The 23,720-nt window shown below is 35.6% G+C and overlaps 1 protein-coding gene and 2 long non-coding RNA genes across 5 annotated transcripts in view; 2 read left to right on the forward strand and 1 right to left on the reverse strand.

Moving 5' to 3' along the window:
* LOC126810746 (beta-1,4-galactosyltransferase 2) overlaps window positions 1-23,720 on the reverse strand; it is a 42,969-nt gene that overhangs the window by 3,817 nt on the left and 15,432 nt on the right. Inside the window, exons 2-6 of one of the 3 annotated variants that reach the window (XM_056098737.1) lie at window positions 16,207-16,299; window positions 3,794-3,968; window positions 2,916-3,154; window positions 2,242-2,429; window positions 81-203 (exon numbers count right to left, since the gene is read on the reverse strand). In XM_056098737.1, the coding sequence (XP_055954712.1) occupies window positions 81-203; window positions 2,242-2,429; window positions 2,916-3,154; window positions 3,794-3,920 (677 nt within the window). In that variant the 5' untranslated portion in view covers window positions 3,921-3,968; window positions 16,207-16,299. The remainder of the gene's footprint in view (window positions 1-80; window positions 204-2,241; window positions 2,430-2,915; window positions 3,155-3,793; window positions 3,969-16,206; window positions 16,300-23,720) is intronic. The other 2 variants (XM_056098736.1, XM_050535982.2) reach the window with 2 other exon arrangements.
* LOC130010744 (uncharacterized) lies at window positions 17,979-18,805 on the forward strand. Its single transcript, XR_008786029.1, has 3 exons — window positions 17,979-18,233; window positions 18,363-18,524; window positions 18,644-18,805. It is a non-coding gene; the product is annotated as an uncharacterized LOC130010744 (long non-coding RNA).
* LOC130010743 (uncharacterized) lies at window positions 19,035-23,568 on the forward strand. The gene is made up of 3 exons (XR_008786028.1): window positions 19,035-19,197; window positions 23,040-23,164; window positions 23,426-23,568. It is a non-coding gene; the product is annotated as an uncharacterized LOC130010743 (long non-coding RNA).

A 23,720-nucleotide genomic window follows, 5' to 3' on the forward strand; every position in this document is an offset into this window, starting at 1 on the left:
ACCTAATATTAAAACACCTAATTCTAATTTCACTCTCTGTTTGCAGCCCCCCCCCCCTCGCCACACGCATCTGATTTTACCTGGCTCCTAGATCATCATCTTCACCACCCCAACCAAAATAAAAATTGGAGAATCCATTGGTTTTCTCTATAACAGCCTTAGGATAAGCAACAACTCCACCATAATAACCACGGAACGGTAATCTGGTGGAACAAAAAACAACTGTCAGCATTCTTAAAGAGACGTTATGTAAGATTTAGATAAAGACTTGACCGTTCTTGCTATATAAATTCAAAAATAGATAATTCAAAATGAATATATTCAAAATTTCATTCAAATTACTTTCATCGGAGCGAAGACATAGCGTAGATTGTTCATTATCGTAGCAACAGTACTACAGTACTGGACAAACGACAATAAGGCTCTACCTTTCATTTTATTGTTAATTTTTTTTAAAGTTACAATTTCATATTTTCTAAGAAAGTCAAAACATAATTATTTCTATGTCTTTTGCTCAATAGGTTGTTAACTCACTATTATACGATCATAGGTGTCATTCTCACACTTAAAACTCATTTACACCGGAAATAATAACACAATTACCTCCCAATTACCTCCCTTGTTTTGTATTCTCCACCATCTTCAAACGTTTGAATTTGAAGAAGAAAATGATATTTTTGCAAATTTCTCAACTGGCAATAGTGAATTATAGGATTAATAGGATTATTCTTTAACAATGTAGGACTGTTTATAGATACCATCTATTTTAAGGCTTTATTTTAATAAATTTTTAAAATATAACTTAAAAATATGAAATTGCAACTTTAATCTAGCGATGGTTCTAATCCATTTATAAATCTACAATATGATGCTCTAGAGGGTTGATTATGGGCTTTTCATGTGAATAGATGTGTAATTAATAGTTTATATAACACCTTAGGCGACAAACGATTTAACCTACAATAGGCAGGGCCAGAGTACACAAAGCAATCTCAAGATTTAAGACTTTACTCAACTTTCAATCATTGTTTATGATAAATATCTTTGATCCAGAAACACAAAACGTTGCACATAGTTTCTTATTGATGTATTTGATACATTAAAACAACAAAGTTTTATAAAGGACTATACTGTAGTTACAATAAGGCCAACAATTTTTAGTAAATTCTTAACTTAAGTCTGAGAATGCTTTGTAAACACTACCTCTTTAAAGTGACGTTATGTAAGATTTAGCTATTATCCAGGTTTGTTGCAACAGTTTACAAATGCGTATAATTAATTCTTGAGATTGGTGAAAGTCATTATAAACTCAATGGTCGTAAACGAAATACCCACACTGGACTTTAATAACGACAAACGATTTGTTTAGTAAAAGCTTTAAAACAAAAATATATAACATTAGTTTATAACAGAAGAAGAATAAAATTATGCATATTATAATTAAAAATGCAAAAGGATATTTCTATTTCATTTTCGGAAAACAATATATGGTATGAAATTAAGAGGGAAAGCTGGTGGGGGGAAATGGAACCCAGGATTAACGCTGATCCTTACGATAGAAAACAGCTGGTACTCTGGTACCTGATCCTTACGATAGAAAACAGCTGGTACTCTGGTAAAATACAAACTGTTATAGACCGCGGAATGGTGTGGATTTAACATTGAAGTCATCTTGGGGAGTGAATTACTGGTCTGAATCCATGTCTTTATCAACAATGCTCTCCCCTTCTGGATTATCAGTCACCGATTAGATCTAATTATTAAGGCCATCTGGTCAAATGTCACGAGATGTAAACAGAGCTAGCACTAACCCTAAACCTAGCCCTAACCATAATCAACAATTTAGTCAACAAACACGTGCCCTAACCTTATTTACACATCGGCGACATTGACGAAATCCACAGCTGGCCTTAATATTTAGATCACGCAATCAGTCACCACCCTAAATAAGTAGTGGACTGACCCTGTCGAGTGTTGCTTGGGCGTGTAATCTGACATGTGTGGTTTAGACCATATGGTCTGTCTTTGAGTCAATTGGAGCGATTACGACCCAAAGTTTGTACGCGGCAAGCCATCCATTGAATTATAATTGTATCCATGCCAGTCCCTAACAATCTACTTTTTGTTTAGTTTACATTGAAATCAACAGGGGAGAGAATTACTGGTGCGAATCCATGTCCTTATCAAGAGTTTTCTCCCCTTCGGTCATATATATTCTCAATAATTGTAAAAGTACACTACCTAAATTTCCATTTCTCAACAGCTACAGCCAAGTGTCTTGGAGATGTTGAACATTTGTATATATTATTATCATTAATAGGATACATGTCGACATCGTGAAATATAAAACATGAATAGTTATCTTGTTTTAATGCCTCTAAATAACCAACATTCATCATCAGTGCTCGGTTAAATTTTTCTTGTGGATCCTGTAACGTAATAACATTTTTAGTATCAATAAAATCATGTCCAATATTTACATAGTGTAAAAACATAATATTATAGACTTTTACAACTTTATGTATCCGGAAACCTCAAATAAACGTATCTATCAACCATTTTGCAGCATTATTAGGTGGTACTATTTTAAAGATTTTTATGTACAGATACCTTAACGGTTTCTAAATTAGTATGCATATTTATTATTTGGTGCAGGACGGGGGCCTGGCAAGGGACAACGTGTAGTCTTTCCGATGGCATAAACACCGCGATACCGTGTACACATTGGCGTGTACATAAAAGACCAGTTGGCAGTTGGAATTCGATATAAGAGTTGGTTGTGGTGCCACTGACCGGGCGAAATTTTCCTCATAGCACACTGTATGTCGTATGCTCGTCTTCATCAGCCCAGTCGGTACAGAACAGAACAAAGTCAAACGCCATTTCATTTTAAAACAAAAACATGTGATACAGACCTGCTCGATAACAAATATAGTGAATTCAACTCGTTGACGGAGCAGCATTGGTGGCATGTGTGACAAGAAGTCCATCAGATGTCTCTGTCTGTCTCGGTATGGTATTATTATTGCTAGTTTCTCTCTCTCCTGGCACTCCAATGGTTTAAATTTACCACCGAGTTCAGGCTTATATTTCTGATATTTATTATTCAGGTCTTCCAGCGTTCCATTAAAATGGTGAAAGACAAAGTGACCTACTGCAAATAATCATAAAATTATTTTCCAAAAGAATCATTGACCTTTAAGGGAGATACAACCTTTTGTTCCAGAATCTTATTTCGAATACTAACCGTCAAGGATTAATTTACGCGCCAATTTCTCCTATTAGCACGTGTTGGAATAGCAATTCCTACGCCAAACGGTCCACCAAATCCGAACGAATACGATAAGAAAAACATTGTCTCGATTATCCATTTTTGGATTTAATCATCAATGAGCGTTGAGCAGCAGATCGGATCCTAATCCAATAAATATTGCAGGTTAGCGATGGCATCAAGGGTTGATTATCGTCTTGTCATGTTAATAAATGTGTAATATTTTAGATATCGTTTAAGGCATAAAGACAGACCTGCAATAGGCAGATTTAGCTCTTGCATAATGTATGTTTAATTTACATATATTCAGGATATCATCGGTATGTTTATTTTCAGTTTCCAGAGCCTCGGATCATTCACTGAATGCTAATGGTTAGCAATGCATATCAAATATCACATGATTTTTTCAGCAAATTTCGATCAAATTGGTTGTTTGTACTACTCGTACATTAAGAGAATCCAATTCCAGTAATTCAATCCAGTAAATCCCCCCCCCCCCCGAACCTCTTAGGAGTCACTTACCTAAAGACGGTGGATTCTTCAAACATGTCTTGATTGAAATTTCTGTTGTCTGCCGTGTTAGATTAACAATAGTTATATCAGCAGATTTTGTCTGGTAACTATTCCAATATATCATCACTGACGACATTGAGATTATGATGAACGCGCCAGATATTTGTATTCCTCTAGATGTTGACTGTAAAATTAAAACAAATCTAGAGTTGTCCTAGTAACAACTATACATTAATATCAACATATAGTAATGATCACCTAGACCCCATAACATTGAAAACAAAACATGTGGTTCAATTCCATTTCAATAATCCGCTGGCGCGTAGGGGACTTTAGCCGTAGGAGGAATCCAGAGGACCCGGAGAAAACCCAATAAGATGAACAGGCGACCCTACTCCTTGTCACGTACAAGCCACATTACTTGGCTCAATGACAGACCTCCTGATCCAACGCGCCAGCGTTAAACAATTGACTCCCACCCCTGATATGTGAATTTCATCCTGGGCGAGACGTGAATCTCAAAAAACAGACCCCAAGGACGTATATCTGGAGTTCTTTCTATGTTCTTAGGAACAAAATTGAAATCGAAAACGAATAACAAAGAAAACACCAAAAACTGACAAAAAGAAACAGAACCATTGATACTTTTCATCCCTTACTTTACATATCGTCATTTTTAATGTCCGTAACAACCTAAAACCGTAAAACACCAAACTTCCTCTCGCGAAATTGGGAATTAAGGGATTAGAACTATGGAAGTATAACGTTGCCAATATTATTTCATTCGTCACGGTGCAAACTGCAAATGTAAGTAGTTCAAAATACGTATTTTAGTTTTACAATTTGCAATTTCCACAGTGTTAAAATACAGAATACACTTTTCAATAATACAAAATACAGTAGAATAGTTATTTTGCACATTACACTTCTGCATTCTGCATAATAGACAAATGCATAATAGAACCTTGCAGAGTAGAACATATACCTTATATGGGATCTACGACGAACGTCATTTGCATACGGAAAAAAGTCCGGACTATGACGGAAATTAATGATTTACGCGATAAAGCCATAAGGTCACCTGGATACGAAATGAAGTTAGCACACATATTCCTAGCGCCAATAAAAACCTCGATATAATTATCACGAAAATAACTGTTACCTTTATATTAGAAAATGACATATTAATGCAAAGTATATATGTAATAGACCCCCCCCCCCCCCATGAAAAAAAAATATACTAAAATATCGCACACAAGGCTAACTGAGCACGCAGAAAAGGGGTACGTCCACGCTGCATCAAAAGGCACCGAAACCAGCTTTGGTGGCAAAATGTTTTTTGTTTCACAGAATCAAGGGATGAATAAACTACTAGACTGCACAATTTCAGAAGCCTCCTATGTTAGCTTTTCGAGATATATTACCGTGAACGTAATAAATATGTGGGGGAATCGGGTTAGGGTAGGCTCACTGCGCACGCAATGACTTCTAAACTAGGTTTCGTGGCTCCAAGATCTTTATTTCACCAAATCAACAGATGCATAAGGAGTGAACATGCCAAATTTCATTAACGTTCTATGTTGGGGTATCGAGTTATACCACTGAAAAGTTCCCAGCACCGGGTTCGAGGCGGGGTTCGTGGGTACAATAAACAAGGAGTACGCCCACGTTTCATCAAAAAGCACCCGAACCAGCTTTGGTGGCAACATGTTTTGTATTTCACAGAGTCCAGGGATGAATAAACTACGAGAATAGCTGTTGGAGATATATTACCGTAAACGTACTAAATATGTGGGGAATCGAGTTAGGGTGAGCTCACTGCGCACACAATAACTTCTAAACTAGCTTTGGTGGCTCCAAGATCTTTATTTCAGCAAATTTCTTGAGGGGGGGGTCTATTACATATTATTATATACTTTGCATTAATATGTCTTAAAATTTTATTTTCTAATATAAAAGTAACAATTATTTTCGTGATGATTATATCTAGGTTTTTATTGGCGCTAGAAATATGTGTGCTAACTTCATTTCGAATCCGAGTGCTGGAATACGGGTGAGAGATTCCGGTCGGTTACTATAAGATTCTTTAACCTTACCCAAAAAAATGGTTTTAGAGACCTGTCAATTAAATAAGATATTCAATTTAATTTTCAACAAGAAATTGATTCACTTGAAATATCTGGGGGGTTTTACCGATGAGAACAAATAAGAATAGTCTTTTTACCGATGAGAACAAATAAGAATAGTCTCGTTAAACCAGACTGTTATCTTTCAGAATCCTCTAATCGTCGAACTGATTACATTATAGAGCCTGGACGTTGAAGACTAACAAAACTGAGTACTGTCCCCTTTTAATGACCCCGGCCTTATGGCTTTATCGCGTAAATCATTAATTTCCGTCATAGTCCGGATTTTTTTCCGTATGCAAATGACGTACGTCGTACATCTCATATAAGATATATGTTCTACTATGCAAGGTTCTATTATGCATTTGTCTATTATGCGAAATGCAAAATGCAGAAGTGTAATGTGCAAAATAACTATTATACTGTATTTTGTATTATTGAAAAGTGTATTCTGTATTTTAACACCGTGACATTGGTATTGTTGAGCAATGGAAATTGTAAATTGTAAAACTAAAATACGTATTGTGAACTACTGACATTTGCAGTTTGCACCGTGAACAATGAAATAATATTGGCAACGTTATCCTTCCAAATAAAACTACCAATAGGATTAGTATGTGCGATTACAAGGACTATAACCGGATTAAATAGAGAATCTCCCACGAGTCTTTTTTGATATAAAAAAAGACTCGTAGGAGATTTTATTTATCCCACAATCCATTCTTACATGCATAAATAAATAAATATAATTATTTGCTATAGATTTCACTTTTACTGGACCTCATTACATTACGGCGTAGTGATATATTTTTTTTTGACAGCAATTCAACCATTGCAAAGTCCTTTATATTGACCCAGTGTTTCCATCAAGGTCAATTAAATAAAAATAGTTCCTTTTTAATAAGAAATAGTTCCTTTTTTTAATAAGAAATAAGTTAGTTTTAATAAAAAAAAAATGAACTGTTTTTTGAAAATAAATAAAAAAAAAAAAATCATGTACAGCGATATCGCGGTAGATTATGGAATTTTTCACACAAGCGATATCTACTGTAGATTGTATTATTGGCTGATAAACCCAATTATCTCTATACCTCCCTTTAAACATACATTACTAACGTTGAAATTAGTAATGTTGTATGGAGTGGAATTCACGACATACCTCCCTTTAAACATACATTACTAACGTTGAAATTAGTAATGTTGTATGGAGTGGAATTCGCGAAAATTGTATTATATCGTCACTGTTAATACCTTAAATACCTCACTCTGATTGATTATTATTCAGTCTTGAAATGAAGCTGTAATTTGATCGTATTGGAATAAAATTATGCACCCAAAAACCTATTTTTGTCTGGGGTCTTAGATTACCCCTTGTTGCCGACAACGTTTTTCGTTCAACATGACCGCACAAGGGTTAAGGAGTGGGATTGAAGTTGAAGTTAGTAATGTATGAAGGAATAACGTTGCCAGTTTTATTCCAATGTTCACGGTGCAATATGCATATTATGTCAGCAGTTCAAAATATGTATTTTAGTTTTACAATTTGCAATTTCGATTGCTCCACAATATTAAGGTCACAGTGTTAGAATACAGAATACACTTTTGAATAATAAAAATACAGTATAGTTATTTTGCACATTAAACTTCTCCATTCTGCAATTTGCATTATAGACAAATGCATCATAGAACTTAGCATAATAGACCATATACCTTATATGGAATGAACGACGAACCTCATTTGCATACGGAAAAAATCCGGACTAGGACGGAAATTAATGATTTACGCAATCAATCTACAAGGTCAAGGTCAGTAGAAGGGGGTGGTACTCATATTTGCAGACCTTGAAAAACGACCAATGAAAAAAAATGGATTTTAACGTCCTACTGTTCTGTCCTGACTGGGATAATGAAGGCGAGCATACACCATGCAGTGTGCAATGAAAGAAAGTTTGCCCGGACAGCGACGCTACGGCCAACGCCTTTATCAAATTCCAAATAGCATATGGAACAAATGTATTTCAATAATTCAGGGTTTTTAGCAGTGGGATTAAAACCGCACCATCTGACATTATTATTCCGATCCTTAATGTAAATCCGTCGGCTTTTCAGGTAGAAGTCGTGGAACAAGCTTTATTTTGTAGGTTTTGATGTTTGATGACAAAAAAAAACAAAACAACGTTGACATTTTTTCTGAGTAGATCTTCATAGAATGAGAAGCCAGGTAGCCATTGTGATTTGGCACTGTATTAGAATTCATATGGATCATGACTATATTTCAGATTTATATTTCAGATTTTTTTCCCATCATTTCATGAAAATATTTCCAAGATGACGTCTATTTTTGGTGTGAAAATGGGACGATGTGAAGATTTTGATTACGTAGTAGTTTTTGGTTTCAATATAAATGTTTTCTGGGTCGCAGATTCCGTTTCTGACATTTACAACCTTATAAAATGATCACATATTCAAATACTTAGCATATTTCCAAGATGACGGCGTTTTTTGTGGGAAAATGGGACGATGTGCAGATTTTGATTAAGTAGTAGTGTTTGATGTCAATATGTATGTTTACTTGGGCGCAAATTCCATTTCTTAAATTTACAATCTTGTAAAATGATCACATGTTCACATATTTAGCAGATTTCCAATATTGCTGCCATTTGTGGCGGAAAAATCGGACGATGTGCTGATTTTGATTAAGAAGTCATCTTTGGTGTCAATATAGATATTGTCGTAGCGCAGATTCGACAACTGCGTAAAATGATTCTATTTAACATGCGGATCGCAATTAGTGTGTTGGAGTTTCAAAATCACAACCAACAGTACTACAGTATGGGGTTCCCCAAGGATCAGTCCTCGGTCCAATTCTTTTCACAAATTACATGCTGCCTCTTGGCGATGTCATCAGGGAATTTGATGCGAATTTCACCTTTTTGCTGATGATACTTAGTTGTATCTCAGAGGCTCACCTTGTGACGTCCCAGAGAAAAAACACAAACTGGAAAACTGCTTTGAAAAAATCCGCGTGTGGATGTATGAAAACTACTTGAAAATTCAGACAAAACAGAATTTTTTCGATCTCTAGACCGCGCAAACAAACCCCCACAGCAGATTCCAACAAAAGTCAAATATCTATTTTCGATTCATCCATGATCTTAAAAAAACACATTTCCTCTGTAAACATATCCCGTTTCCTCCACCCCTTTCGTTTTCTTAAAAACTCAAATTTTGAGTATTTATTGGCTATTGGAAGTTAGTCCAGCGTCGGCTTCAAATTTAAAGGGTAACTGTTTTCTGGAAATATTATAATGCTAGATTCCCACTGTCGTGAGATGCGTTACGATAGGATTGTCCCCATTGAGTTCACGATATGATACGTACAGATGCATTCGGATACGTTTCGATACAATCAACACAATTGCTACGACTGACCACAATATATGATAAGACCTGATAGGATCACCACGATTTACTCCACGATTAAAACCACGACTGCAATTACCTTAAAGTGACATTCGCAATGAACATAATAAACTTAAACACAGATAGGTAAGTTATTAAATTCATCAAACTGTGTTAATTATCAATTATTCCTAGCTAACTTAAAAACACTTCCAATGCATTAATAAAACGCTCCCATTCCATTCTCCTTTAATCAATGAACTATTCTCTTTAGTTTATGTTGTTTTAAATTCGGAAGAAAGGCATGTCACGTTATGCTATTTAGAAAATAGCATGCTGACAACCTATTCGCCACCTAACTAACTGACAATTAAAAATCCGATATGGTGCGGACATTAGTCCCAAAATGGCCTAGTTTTTGTCGAGTGGACGTTAAACCCCATTTTCTATTTCTCTCTCTTTCGGTCATTTACATTTTTCAAGGATAAGGTGTTATTGTTTGAAATAAACGTAAGTGGAAAATTACTAATTTTTTCATTGGGCATAAGTGAGCAATCATCAGGCCCGGCGGAGCGATGGGGGGGGGGGGCTTTAGCACGCCAAATAATTTGCTCGCAAGTATTCTTTTCTCCGGGTTATTGCACGCAAATAATTATGCTGTTAGATACAATGAGGTTTGATTTTAACATAGAAGTTACAAAGGCGGAGGACTGGGAAGTTCTAACTAGCTTAGTTTTCAAAAGTCGTTGCAACTCACCGCTGTGGAAAGTTTTAATATTTAGTTCTCGAGAAATAAGCCTAATGTATTGTAAACAAAACTGCCACACTCCAATTTATGTGCCAGAAACGTTTTAAACAAATAATCTAAACGACAGCATTTTTTGTCCTCGCAATAATAAAAGTAGTGAGACGGCGAGCTTTCAGCCAATGAAAATCTAGTAAATAGCGAATAACAGTAAATTCACGTGACCTTAAGGAGAATTTAATAGATCAATGTCGTTGTTTTGCTATAATATAATTAGTTCGATTTTTTTTAGCCAGACACGTTGTAAATCATATTTCTAATGAAAAGAAAGTGCGCACTATTTATACTGGTATTTACCGGTGTCGGCTAAAATGTAATAAGTGCATAAATGTGAAAGATTTAGGTCAGCGATGACTCATAGTCATTGGGTAGAGTGTCCAACTGACAGCTGCTTACCACTTGACGATTATGTCACATGTGCCGTGTTTTCGGACCCTCCACCCCATCAGACGGAAAGTTTTCCCCGATGCCAGACAAGCTTTACCCCTCTTACCCCCGTGAAGCCGCTGTCGGTAATACCTGGCGGGCTTGTCCTCTCTCAACAAATTTTAAGCTGTTTGTAGCCTGTGTAAATGTGATGAATCAATTTATTATTCTTAAGAAAGTAGGCCTACACGACACTGTGGAATTAATTTTTGCATGCATCGTGTTTAACGTCCCACCACAGCTCCGTTAAGATAATTTGAGAAGGGTTGGAAATGTTGTTTAATAGCAATGATATAGGCCTCTATATAATCGAATATAAATATAGATAATTGCCAAATATCAAAATCAATCAAGGTGTGTGAAGCTATATTTTATAAGAGGCTCTCTTCCTACTGTAGTCTTTGCGTGTGTAGACATACATACTTTGCACGGTGGAATTTACCCTAATATTAACTGGTTAGAATAGATCCCCTAAGCCCACCCTTCCTCATCTCTTATAAAGTCGACACTGTAGCATCCAAATAATATAACTATGCATAAATCAAAGGCAAGGCCCAGCACTCCCCCCCCCCTCATACACTGCTTAATCCCCGAACCCTCCATATAAGGTTGGAAATACCTTTTAATTTCAATATACCCACAAAAGCACCCCTAATAAGGTTTGACAATGTAATAACAATTAACTTTTGTTTTGTGGACATGCATTTGTGTTTGCTAAATTATGACTTTTTGAAATTAATGCATAGGTATAATATAGGTTGTGTTCTAACAACTGGCTAAAATGTCCCTAGTTTGTCCATTCCCCTATTTTAAAAAATATATATAGACTACTTGGTCCTGCTCAAAGGAGCGGTCTATGGGAGTTTTAAAAATGAATTATTTTCTTTAACATTATTTATTAAAGATAATTGGATTATAGAGCAGGCAACCCCACTCTCAAAAAAAAAAAAAAAAAAAAAAAATACAAACAGATATAAATATTACAATCAAAACATAATGAAATTACAATAATAAATCAAATACATAAATAAACACATATATATATTACATACACTCACACACACATGTACACACTACACATACACTAATTCATTGATAATTAACATCAAACAACTGAGAAAAAATGTACCATAATAGACTAAAATAAATATGTATGTCTGATATATAAAGAAATAGTTAAGATTTTTAATACATGTAGTTCAAAATTTAAACATTAAAGTAGCTAAGTCTCTAACTCAATTTCATCCAAAATCTTCAACATTGAAAACACGATTTATTTGTCAAATTAAATCAACATTCATGTTGTGATCTTACCGGAAAAAGATGGGCTTTTGATATCCAATATTTAAGACAAAATAAACATTTTACCATTTGTACACGAATCGTGTACCATAATGCGCTTCAGCCCCAGTTGTATCAAGAGACTCGAGGGACGAGGCTAGACACACTGCACCAAATCAAACGGCGTATATAGACTGGAATAACCAGACGCTAGAAATTTGCACTCGCTTGAGACTGCTGGCTTATTTCGCCGAACATAGATGATTTGAAATTGGAGTAAAAACGGAAACCATTGAATGTAAATCAGTTTATATACATTCATACTACAGTATTATATGCGTTATGACCCACTTTTGTCAATTTCTAGGTCTCAAGTGTTAGCGATTTAGCTCCTTTAAATATTACTGTAAGGACTTTGATTGACAAAAGGTCTGATTTTAATGAAAATGAATATGGAAAAAAAACAGTATGTACAAGCTCTGTTGATAAGATATGAATTTATAGGCTTGAATCAGCATACAATAGGTATGTAAAAACATATATGCAAAGTCATTTTAAAATTTAATAAAACATGTTGATTTTGATTTTATAATTATACTAAATCATTCATGGACTAAAGTGTACAAAATATGCATAATGAATTTGTTATGGTTAATATATGTTATAGCGAGTTCAATGATAGGTTCAATATTAACAAAGATTACTTGAATTGTAAAACTGTTCAAAATTTAAACTCGACTAATGATACAGATTTAAAACATTAGTTTTACTATAAGATAGAACAAAATTATAATCCGATGGAATAACTTGATTTTAAAAATATCACTAAACTTCAGCCGATCATAAGGGACAGACACAAAAATCCCTGATGTAAGAGTTATAAACTATGTAAGAATGTAGCATTCAACTGAGGATAAAATCCATGCTCCCATATATTGCTTTAATTTTAGTAATGCCAGGTTAAAGGTGTACAAAGAATTGGGGATAGAAAATCATTTTAAAGAAAAGGAAAAAATAATAATACTTTTAAAACAAATATTTGTTGATGTAATAATGAAAATATATATATATTTTTTTTTTATTGAGAATGTATTGATTATTATCTTTGTAAGAATATATAGTTTTTACATTCAACATTCTTCTTCATCATCATTATGATGATCATCATCATCATTATCATCCATAGCCATCTCTGTGGGTGTAGGTGTGGAATTTTGACAGTCTTTACATCCACATAGATCTGTACAGGAAAGAGCAGCAACTTTACAGGAACATCTTTTTGATTCACCTTTGAAGCTTCTTCCTTTGTTCCTAAAGAAAATAGGAAATATGATAGAAAAAACATAATTGTATGTCACATGTGTGAATTTTTTTTTGAGCAATGCAATCTCTAAATGAAATCAAAATCTAAAATTGCTTATTTAAATAGCATTTCCGCCTGTAGGATCAATAATCTTTGCAGATCTTTTTACAGCTTAGACTAATTGCCTTTGATTTTTCTGTAAAGACTATTCCAAACTATGCTCCCACAAGACGGCAGGTTTTGTTTTAGACCAATCACCGACGGAATATAAATTTGACAAAGTTCCATGGAACCTGACTAAAATGATTCTAATAAGAATGATATTTTAAATATTATGTGGTGTACTCCATATTTCTAATATTACTTTATTGAAAATGATATTTCATAACCCTTGACATTGTAATTAATGACTAATGTTATGTTAGTTATGTTTCATAAAAATGTTTTGCCCTTCATCAGTTTAGGCTTCAGTTTTGTTTTGCCCACCACTGGTTTGCGTGATATCATGTATTGTGAACAAGTACTTTATATATTTCTTAACAACAACCAACGTGAACACTCACAGCCTAGAAAAAATTTAAATACTAAGACTAAGAAAATAATAATAATAAAATAACTAATAATAACATACAAACATACCTTCGAACACATCTCGATACGTGATTGCAATGTTTTTTCTTCTCCATCCAAAGTCTGCCACTGTTTTGAATATTCCACACAATGCCTCCAGGTGTTGCCGTTAAAAACCAGTAACTTGCATGGCTGTGTTGCATTCTGATGAATAAGGCACTTCATTTTTCTGGTCAGAATGCCAGAAAAATGTGTCCTTGTTGACTATAATACGCCATGATTGAAGGATCGGGGCTAAACGTTTTCTTTATTTTGATTGGCCAAAATGGCACTCGGCAACAAACTTCGCGTGTATTCCTACGCGTGTGATGTTTATTTTTTAGGTGATTAGGTTAAAAAGAATTCCATTTTTAAAAAAGAATTATTAAATACTGGCACATGCGGAATGTGTGGAGATCATTGTTTATAAATAAGTACAAAGAGACGTGTAATTTAAAAAATTAAAATCTCCCACAGAGGTTGTTGCAACGACCTTGAACGATAAATGTCTTCGGTCTTTCGCCTAACACGTCTAGAAAACCCTATTATGCTCTTTACTGATCCCTGGGTTGAGAGATCCCCAGTTGAGAGCAAATCCGTACAGGCTCAATAAATGTTACGGGAGCAGAACCTGGAATTCCCCTCAAAAAATAATTTCGGATTATAGATGGTGGTGCCGGTCGACTGCGGGAGGCGAAGGACACCCCCCCCCTTCCACTTAAAGATAATTTGGACAATTTGACGTCGTAGATAGTGGGATATTGGATTAAGACTGTTGTATTAACCAGGCGCGGATCCCTCCTCCTATTTAAAAATAATTCCATTTTTAAAAAAGAATTATTAAATACTGGCACATGCGGAATGTGTGGAGATCATATCATTGTTTTTAAATTAGTACAAAGAGACGTGTAATTTAAAAAATTAAAATCTCCCACAGAGGTTGTTGCAACGAACTTGAACGATAAATGTCTTCGGTCTTTCGCCTAACACGTGTGGAAAACCCTATTATGCTCTTTACTGATCCCTGGGTTGAGAGATCCCCAGTTGAGAGCAAATCCGTACAGGCTCAATACATGTTACGGGAGCAGAACCTGGAATTCCCCTCAAAAAATAATTTCGGATTATAGATGGTGGTGCCGGTCGACTGCGGGAGGCGAAGGACCCCCTTCCACTTAAAGATAATTTGGACAATTTGACGTCGTAGATAGTGGGATATTGGATTAAGACGGTTGTATTAACCAGGCGCGGATCCCCCCTCCTATTTAAAAAGAATTCCATTTTTAAAAAAGAATTATTAAATACTGGCACATGCGGAATGTGTGGAGATCATATCATTGTTTTTAAATTAGTACAAATAGACGTGTAATTTAAAAAATTAAAATCTCCCACAGAGGTTGTTGCAACGAACTTGAACGATAAATGTCTTCGGTCTTTCGCCTAACACGTCTAGAAAACCCTATTATGCTCTTTACTGATCCCTGGGTTGAGAGATCCCCAGTTGAGAGCAAATCAGTACAGGCTCAATAAATGTTACGGGAGCAGAACCCCTGGAATTCCCCTCAAAAAATAATTTCGGATTATAGATGGTGGTGCCGGTCGACTGCGGGAGGCGAAGGACCCCCCCCCCCCCTTCCACTTAAAGATAATTTGGACAATTTGACGTCGTAGATAGTGGGATATTGGATTAAGACGGTTGTATTAACCAGGCGCGGATCCCCCCTCCTATTTAAAAAGAATTCCATTTTTAAAAAAGAATTATTAAATACTGGCACATGCGGAATGTGTGGAGATCATATCATTGTTTTTAAATTAGTACAAAGAGACGGTAATTTAAAAAATTAAAATCTCCAACAGAGGTTGTTGCAACGAACTTGAACGATAAATGTCTTCGGTCTTTCGCCTAACACGTCTAGAAAACCCTATTGTGCTCTTTACTGATCCCTGGGTTGAGAGATCCCCAGTTGAGAGCAAATCCGTACAGGCTCAATAAATGTTACGGGAGCAGAACCTGGAATTCCCCTCAAAAAATAATTTCGGATTATAGATGGTGGTGCCGATCGACTGCGGGAGGCGAAGGACCCCCCCCCCCTCCTATTTTTTGCGGTGGCGAACAATTTGCGGAAAAGGAGAACAAAAATGCTTATAAATGGTAGTGATCCCCGTCGTAATTTACTCCGAAACGAGCCGGTTGGTGACTTGGTTGATTGTCCGTCAGTCCGCCCACCTAGGGCCGGGCTTCGCAATCCCAAATGGAACAGCATGCACCCCCTTTCTGAAAATCCTGTAGTTAGAACAAGTTTAGTTAATAAGTTTCAATTTACAGGAGCAACTCAGCGGTGTGTCTTAATCGATGGAACTGTCAGAAATGTACCGGTTGCTACGATTTATGTAAAAACTCCTTATTATACAGGTAACATTGATGTTCTTTGTATGTCTAACCAAGTTTATGATCTTATTATAGGCAATATACCTGACGTAAGACAGCCTTTCAACCCAGATCAAAATTGGGAAAGTGTTTCTGAACCATTAGCACAGGCTGTAGAAACTAGAAGCCAGGTAATATCTAAAAATAAAAAGTTTAAATCTCTTTCAGTGCCTGCAGCGTTAGGGGAAGTAACTGTAGATGAAATAAAGAATGAACAAATTAAAGATGAAACGTTGAAATCTGTAAGAGATAAAATGACTAATGGTGACAAAATTGAACGTAGTTCTAGAATATCTTGGTTTATACTAATCACGGGTTTAATCTACAGGTGTTTTATGTCTTCAGATGTTGAACATGGGGAACTTTCAAACAACTTGTCGTACCTAAGTGTTACAGGGGTCAGGTTCTTAAATTAGCTCACGAGTCGATATTTGGTGCTCATTTGGGTATTCGTAAAACTACGGATAGGGTTTTATGTAATTTCTTTTGGCCAGATGTTCATGGAGATGTTTCAAGGTTTTGTAAATCTTGTGACATTTGTCAACGCACGTGCCCAAAAGGTGAAGTAACAAAAGTTCCTTTAGGTACTATGCCACATATATATTTTCTATTTGAACGTGTAGCTGTTGATTTGATTGGTCCGATTTTTCCAATAACTGACAACGGTAAAAGATATATTCTTACATTAGTACATTTCGCTACTCGGTATCCAGAAGCTGTCGCTTTAAGGACTATAGAAACTGAGCAAGTAGCGGAAGCCTTGGTTGACATTTTTTCTCGCATCGGCTTTCCGAGAGAAATTTTAAGTGACAAGGGTACGCAATTTACATCTTGTCTAATGAAAAAGGTAAGTGAACTATTATCTATAAAGCAGTTAGTAACGACTCCTTATCATCCAATGTGTAATGGACTCTGTGAGAGGTTTAACGGTACTTTAAAAAGTATGTTGGAAAAGGTCTGTGCAGAGAGACCAAAAGACTAGGACAGATATTTACCAGCAGTTTTGTTTGCATATAGGGAATCTAGTCAGGAAAGTCTAGGGTTTAGTCCATTTGAACTATTGTATGGAAGAACAGTGCGTGGGCCGATGGCTATATTAGATGAATTATGGACAGGTAATGTTGCGGAAACGGAAGTTAAAAACACTTATCAGTATGTATTAGATCTGAAAGAACGTTTAGAAAGTACATGTAAGTTAGCAAGAGAAAGTTTGATTAAAAGTACAGATCGATATAAGAAGTATTACGATAAAAAGAGCAAGGTAAAGAATATTAGCATAGGTGATCAGGTTCTCGTATTATTGCCAACAGATGCCAATAAACTACTCATGCAATGGAAAGGTCCTTTTACTGTTGTGGATAAATATGGAGAAATGGATTTCAAATTCAGTATTAAAAATCAATTAAAAACTTTTCATATAAATTTACTTAAAAAGTATATTCCAAGAAACAATGATGATAAAGATCTGAATTTCTTACAGGCAGATGTAACAAATATTGATATGGATGTTGATGAAAATGTATTTTGTTCAGCAGTGATAGAGGATTATGATGATCTTGTCGAAACGGCTCGACTTGAACCAGCAGGTAAGAATCTGTTTTGAAATTACATCTTGGGAGGTTGGATTGGCGTTGGAGACCCGATTGGCGGCCATTTTGATTCTTGTTTCATGATTTTTTTTATATTATAACGATTTTGCCAAGAGTAGACATAAACGCGGGCACCGACTAGAAAAAAATCTTTTTACACTTTTGTGTTAGTTGAATTGTAATCTAATTTATGTTTAAAAAAACAACCTTAAATCTAATAAGCAGACGGAAGATATGGACGAACAACAAGAAGAAGGTATGGAGGTCCCAACAACTGAACCTATGGAAGTAGAAGAATCGTTTACAGCCGAAACCCGATACGATGTGCCAGTTCCGGTCATGGAGTCCTCCATCTCAGGCGATGCCGACGTTAGTGTCTTCTGCGACGAAGAACCCGTAGTGGTGTATACGCAGGTAGAAGCTGGTACCTCCCGTGGCAAGTCCAAGTTGTTTGACAACCAAGGGTTTAGTTATACAATTAAGGTAGGGTGATTTACTTTACCTAGTTAACTACCTTGTATAGAAATGTATTTCAGCTACAAAATGTAAAGATAATTAACTCTAGTTAACCTAGTTAACTCTATAATAATAAATGAATTTAATATATTTTAGACAGAGAAGAAAACTACGATTTGGAGGTGTTCCAAAAGAAGCGGACCAACACGATGTCCGGCAACAGTAATCCAAGATGGTGATACATACCAACCAGGCTTAAAGAACCATCTTCACCCAGCAGAACCCGGTATACACACGGCTACCAAGATAAAAGTTACAGTAGGTTTAAAAATTATATATCAATTAAATTAAAAATTTATATATGTGTGTAAATAAATAAAATATAAATAAACCAATAATATATTTGTATTTTGATATGTTTTATCTTATCATTACAGGCAAAGCATGAAGCCAAAGGAAATGTTTTTACCAAGTCATGTTCCTCAATAGCGGAGAGAGTTTTATCCAGTGTCGGTTCTGCAGAAGAACCCATTCATAGCAGACCACTCATGGCAGCACTTGTAAGGTCGCTACAAAGAACCCGACAGACTCTGCGACCAAAAGATCGCACTGACGTGTCGTCAAGCGTAAGTACTCATGCAATTAAATACCCATGTATATAAGAATTTATTAACATGTAATTAAATGTACTTTTTTTATTTATTTTTTGTTTTAGCTTGACGAAGATTTCATCGATCATAGTGCACCGGGATTTTATCAAAAAAGAGTAAAAGTTGGGGAAAGGCGCCATCACATTTTTTTTACTGATAGACAGATGCAACTACTCGCACGCGCAAAAACTTGGTATATGGATGCAACTTTTCGGGTGGTGAACAAGCCATGGTCTCAGCTGTTTTCCATCCACGCCTTCATTAAGACTGGAGAGACCACCCGACAGTTACCATTGGTGTTTTGTGTAATGTCGGGTAAAAGCCAAGACGACTATTATAAGGTAAATAGCACTTACTGATTGAATTACTATTAATAGTAAAAAAGGACTATTATTTGGGACCTTGAAATTGTCACAAATGGGTCGCACTAACAGCGACATTTGTTTCAGGCATATTTGTTTCATCGGTGACACGTCTGGTGTCATGTGAATGCAACGACAACAGCCTGGTTGATTGATTTGTTGATTGGAGTTCAGATGTCTACATTAAAATCGACCACTTTCAGGTTGCCGTATTCACGGCCAGGCAAGACCGACTTGAAATTTCTAGAAATTTTTCTGGGGGAGACAGGCCCCAACAAATCCACCGACGGTGCGTTTCACAACTTTGGCGCAAGACGGTGACCTTGAAGAGACGTCGAAAACCATTTAATAGACATAGTAAAAGTTATATCTTACGAGATTATCGCTGGTCTTGTCAGAAAATGCTATTTTATATATGACCAGTTTGTGTTTGAAAAATTTAAAAAGAAATTATTTATTCTCCCACCATTAAAGCACACTAATTACGAAATATCGCTCTCAGAAACTTCATGGTTTCTTTTGCAATTTGTTTGGGGTAAGACGTTATATAAATAATATCAATCTGTCTACCACACAAATTTAACAGATACAAATGCATGTTATTCCACAGGTAGACAGACAGGGCCTCCTTTGAAGGGACTCAGTGACGGGAACGCGGTTGGTTTAGAGTTTGTCTGACCCCTTTGAATATTTGCGTCTCATCTCCAATGAAAACAATCATGTTGCTCTCATGCTGTTCTCAACCAGAATCAAACATATATCGTACCCGAGATTTGTTAGCATGTTCCACACAACCCAACATTTATCGGCAGCGGGATTAAGGGTGTATATCTTTGTTTCTAACGCTTATTGGGAATACGCACACGGAAACTACAATAAAAACTTATTTACAAAAACATTCTAAAGAGTGAAAACTGACATATTTCAAGCTTTACTGTATTTAAAGAAATAATTTAAATCAGCCGGCTGAAACCCCGTCTCCGCTATTTGTTCAGTCATTCTTTAGGTATAGTGCCAGTTTCCACCGACAATGATATTACAAACAAGTGTCCAATCTATAAAAGCATACATTCCTACAAAATGTTTCTTTAGTCAAGTGAAACAATAAATTCATAACTATGCGAGGGTGTGGTGAGTAAATTCGTGGTAACAAGTCTGAAAAGGCTAATGTGACATAGAACAAGGTCACATTGATGTTGACAAATACGTAAGACGATATGAACATCAACTAAAAAGATATGTAATGTGATTCAGCTGCAAGGTGATATATGCATATATGCAGCATAGATAATTAAAACTTCTATTCAAGTTAAACCAACTGTATCTATTTAAGTCTTACGTCGAGCTGAATACATTTTATGATTTATTGTCATCTATTGGTGGTTAACAGTGTGTAACTAAAAACTAAAATTGGATCTTATTATTGCCAATGATATAATGTACATGTAATAGCAAGTGTATATATATTTTTTGTTCAGTCTGTACACAGTAACATATCTGAGAACCATATTATTATCATTTCTGCCCAAGGCTCCCTGTGCCTTATAGTTAGCAGTGATGCAAGGCAATTACCAATTTTCCACGTTCTTGGCCTGAAGAAATAAAATAATAAAAGTCAAGTTTTTATTATTATGCAAGTGGAAAAATACAATTATTCATAGTATGATTTGAATAAATACAACTGATTTGAAGTTGGAATTATTATTTGTCTAAGATGACTGGGCATTTACAAATTGAAATAGCTACTCTTCATCAAGAAAATACATGAATATTTTTCCCAATTCACCTGGATTTTATTGTAGGTCTTTGTACGTGAAATAGCTTTATTTAACGTCCGCTACCACCGAAGTGATATTGCAGAAAATTAACAAATTCGGATTCCCTTTTAAAGGGAATTGACTGCACTATCGCTGGATTGTATTATATAGGTCATGTCAGTTTTTTTTCAAAATGGCGCACAGAACACAAAACAAACATTGCAATTCAAGGCGGACTGGTGTCGAGGCTGTATCCTAAGAATGATTTTTTGAATATTTAATCACACAGAAACACAAGTATGCACATGCAGTTATGATATAATATTAAATTAGCTTACCTCAAATACCTCGAAATATACTGTTTGGTCAGTTTGTCCGCCCGCCATATTTCTATTAGTCACACATCCTTCGGCCAATTAAAATGGACGTATATTTTGTTTTAACCGAAACGAAAAATTTGCGTTGTAAATAGTAAACGAGCTTGATTGACCGACCACTGCTAATGTTTTTTCGTGAAACGGTATAACTGCAATCAACACACGGCCGCCATTCTCGATGATTGACAACTCACGTTTTTCCTCATCCACCAAAGAACCGTTAGGTTTCTTTGAACATACTGTAATAACATTGGGATTATCAGCTTTAATTATCCCGCTTTGTTCGTTGCCATTTCTTATATTTTCCACAAAAAAACTTTGCCTTGTACGCACTAATTTATCAATTGGTATTGCCATCTACGACAAGCATGTCAACGTGCAACTCATGGATTATCGTTAACAATTTCTAGGGGCTTGTAAAAAAAGATTGCATGTCGTGTAAATGTTTATTTTGTTTTTTGTGTAGGTCATTTTCAAATAAATTCATCAGCATATTATTCGTTTTAAATAAATATAAAACTTTTATGAGAAACGATGATTATCAAAGAACCGTAAGTGCAACTAATGTTTTATCGTTTGGTTGAGCCTTTTACTAACCACGTGTTTCATGTTAATAAATATTTTCTTTCGTGTTTTGAATTGGCCTATTGCTAATAAATTATCCCGAGTCCCAAACATCGTTAACCCGAGTCCCAAACGACGTATACCAAAGTCCCAAACGTCGTATACCCGAGTCCCAAATGTCGTGGTCATATTTTTTTGAGTCCCAAATGACGCGAGTCCCAAATGACGTGAGTCCCAAATGACATGTAATCCGTTGTTCAACCTCTGTGAGTCTGTGTAATATTTAATATTAGGCCCCATTTTTGCCTGATTCAGTCACAGTTAATAAATAATGGAACTAGAATCAGCCTGTGGAAGTTTCTCTATAGTTTTATTATTTTTTTCCAGTCAGTGATGATATGTGACTCTTTCCACCTTCCAGCATTAATTATTGAGAATCCTTCGACTCTACTCCTTGAAATTGAAACCATGCCACTTAACACAATGACAGACCCTGTGATTTCATGCGCATGCATTACCTACTAGACCATTTCCCCCAGCCCCACCCCATATCGAATAAAAGTATGACTTATTTCAAATATGATATTTACATATAAAGAAAGTAGAGAGACTTCAATCTTACTAGAAAAATACTAGATTACCTGAAATGAAATGGGGTTTAAAGACAACGTCCTACTGGTCAGCTCCGACTGGTCTAATGCATTGTGCTAAGTGAAAATGTTTGTCTTGGCAGCGACACTATGGCCTACTCTCATACCGAATTCAAACTGCCAAGAGAACTTTTATGTGTACGCTAATGTGTACATTGGATCTCAGGGGAAACCACTCTGCAAAATCAAGATGAGCTTTCTCGGTCAACCCCAAGAGATAACCTGTGGCCTCCATGCTAGTGTGCCAGCACCTAATTTACTCAGTCACCATGGCCGTCTTCTAATTACTGCGACAGTGAAACCATGTGACAAACAAGGATTATTAAGATAGACTTTTACGGCTTAGGTAGTTCCTTGGGATTAAAACTTTTGATACATATAGATACATTAGTTTCAATTTCATATCACACAGTTTGTATATATGGTAAGGTAGCTTTAATCGTAAATTACATATCATGTATTTATTTTTTCAGTTTCAATATTGGATGTATATGCAAATCACCCAGAAAAAGATCATGTAATAACAAAAGAAATTATAAAAGAAAAAAATGGAAGAAGAAATGGCTGGAAAAAATGATGATAGAGCAGCTTTTTCTTGGTGGGTAACTTTTCAGTTCTAATAGAAAAGATTGTTATGCTAATTTGAAATCTAAAATTCAGTTTAGTATAGTAAAACTGTACACGTCATGTATGAGCAGAGACAGAATCTTAGTTATACGTAGATATCACTGTCTCATCTGTGGCAAAGCAAACCAACACATGAAACAAAACAAATGTAATTAAATTAACATTTTTTTAATTAATCAAAACTGTCTAGTCAATTTAAGCCAACTAATACATTGCCATTTTTTTTTTCCAGTTACCCACCTCGGAAGATCAAGTTGGAAAGGGCTATTGATATTGTGGAGACGTTTTCTCACAGATCTTGCTTATCAGACAAAGACTATGTAAGTACCATGCATATTTGCTTTTTAAATCAGGAACTGGTTCTATACACTTGGTGGGGGGGGGGGGTGGACGTTAAACCCCATTTCTCTCTCTCTCTCCTAAATATTGAGATTTTTGTTTACTTTTAAACTGCATATATTCAAGGTATCAGGAGCTTTTTATGGCTCCCGTACAATTTTATAAACATGAAGGACTGAACCTTTTGA

Source organism: Patella vulgata, chromosome 2, assembly GCF_932274485.2.
Source record: "Patella vulgata chromosome 2, xgPatVulg1.2, whole genome shotgun sequence".
NCBI lineage: Eukaryota > Metazoa > Mollusca > Gastropoda > Patellidae > Patella > Patella vulgata.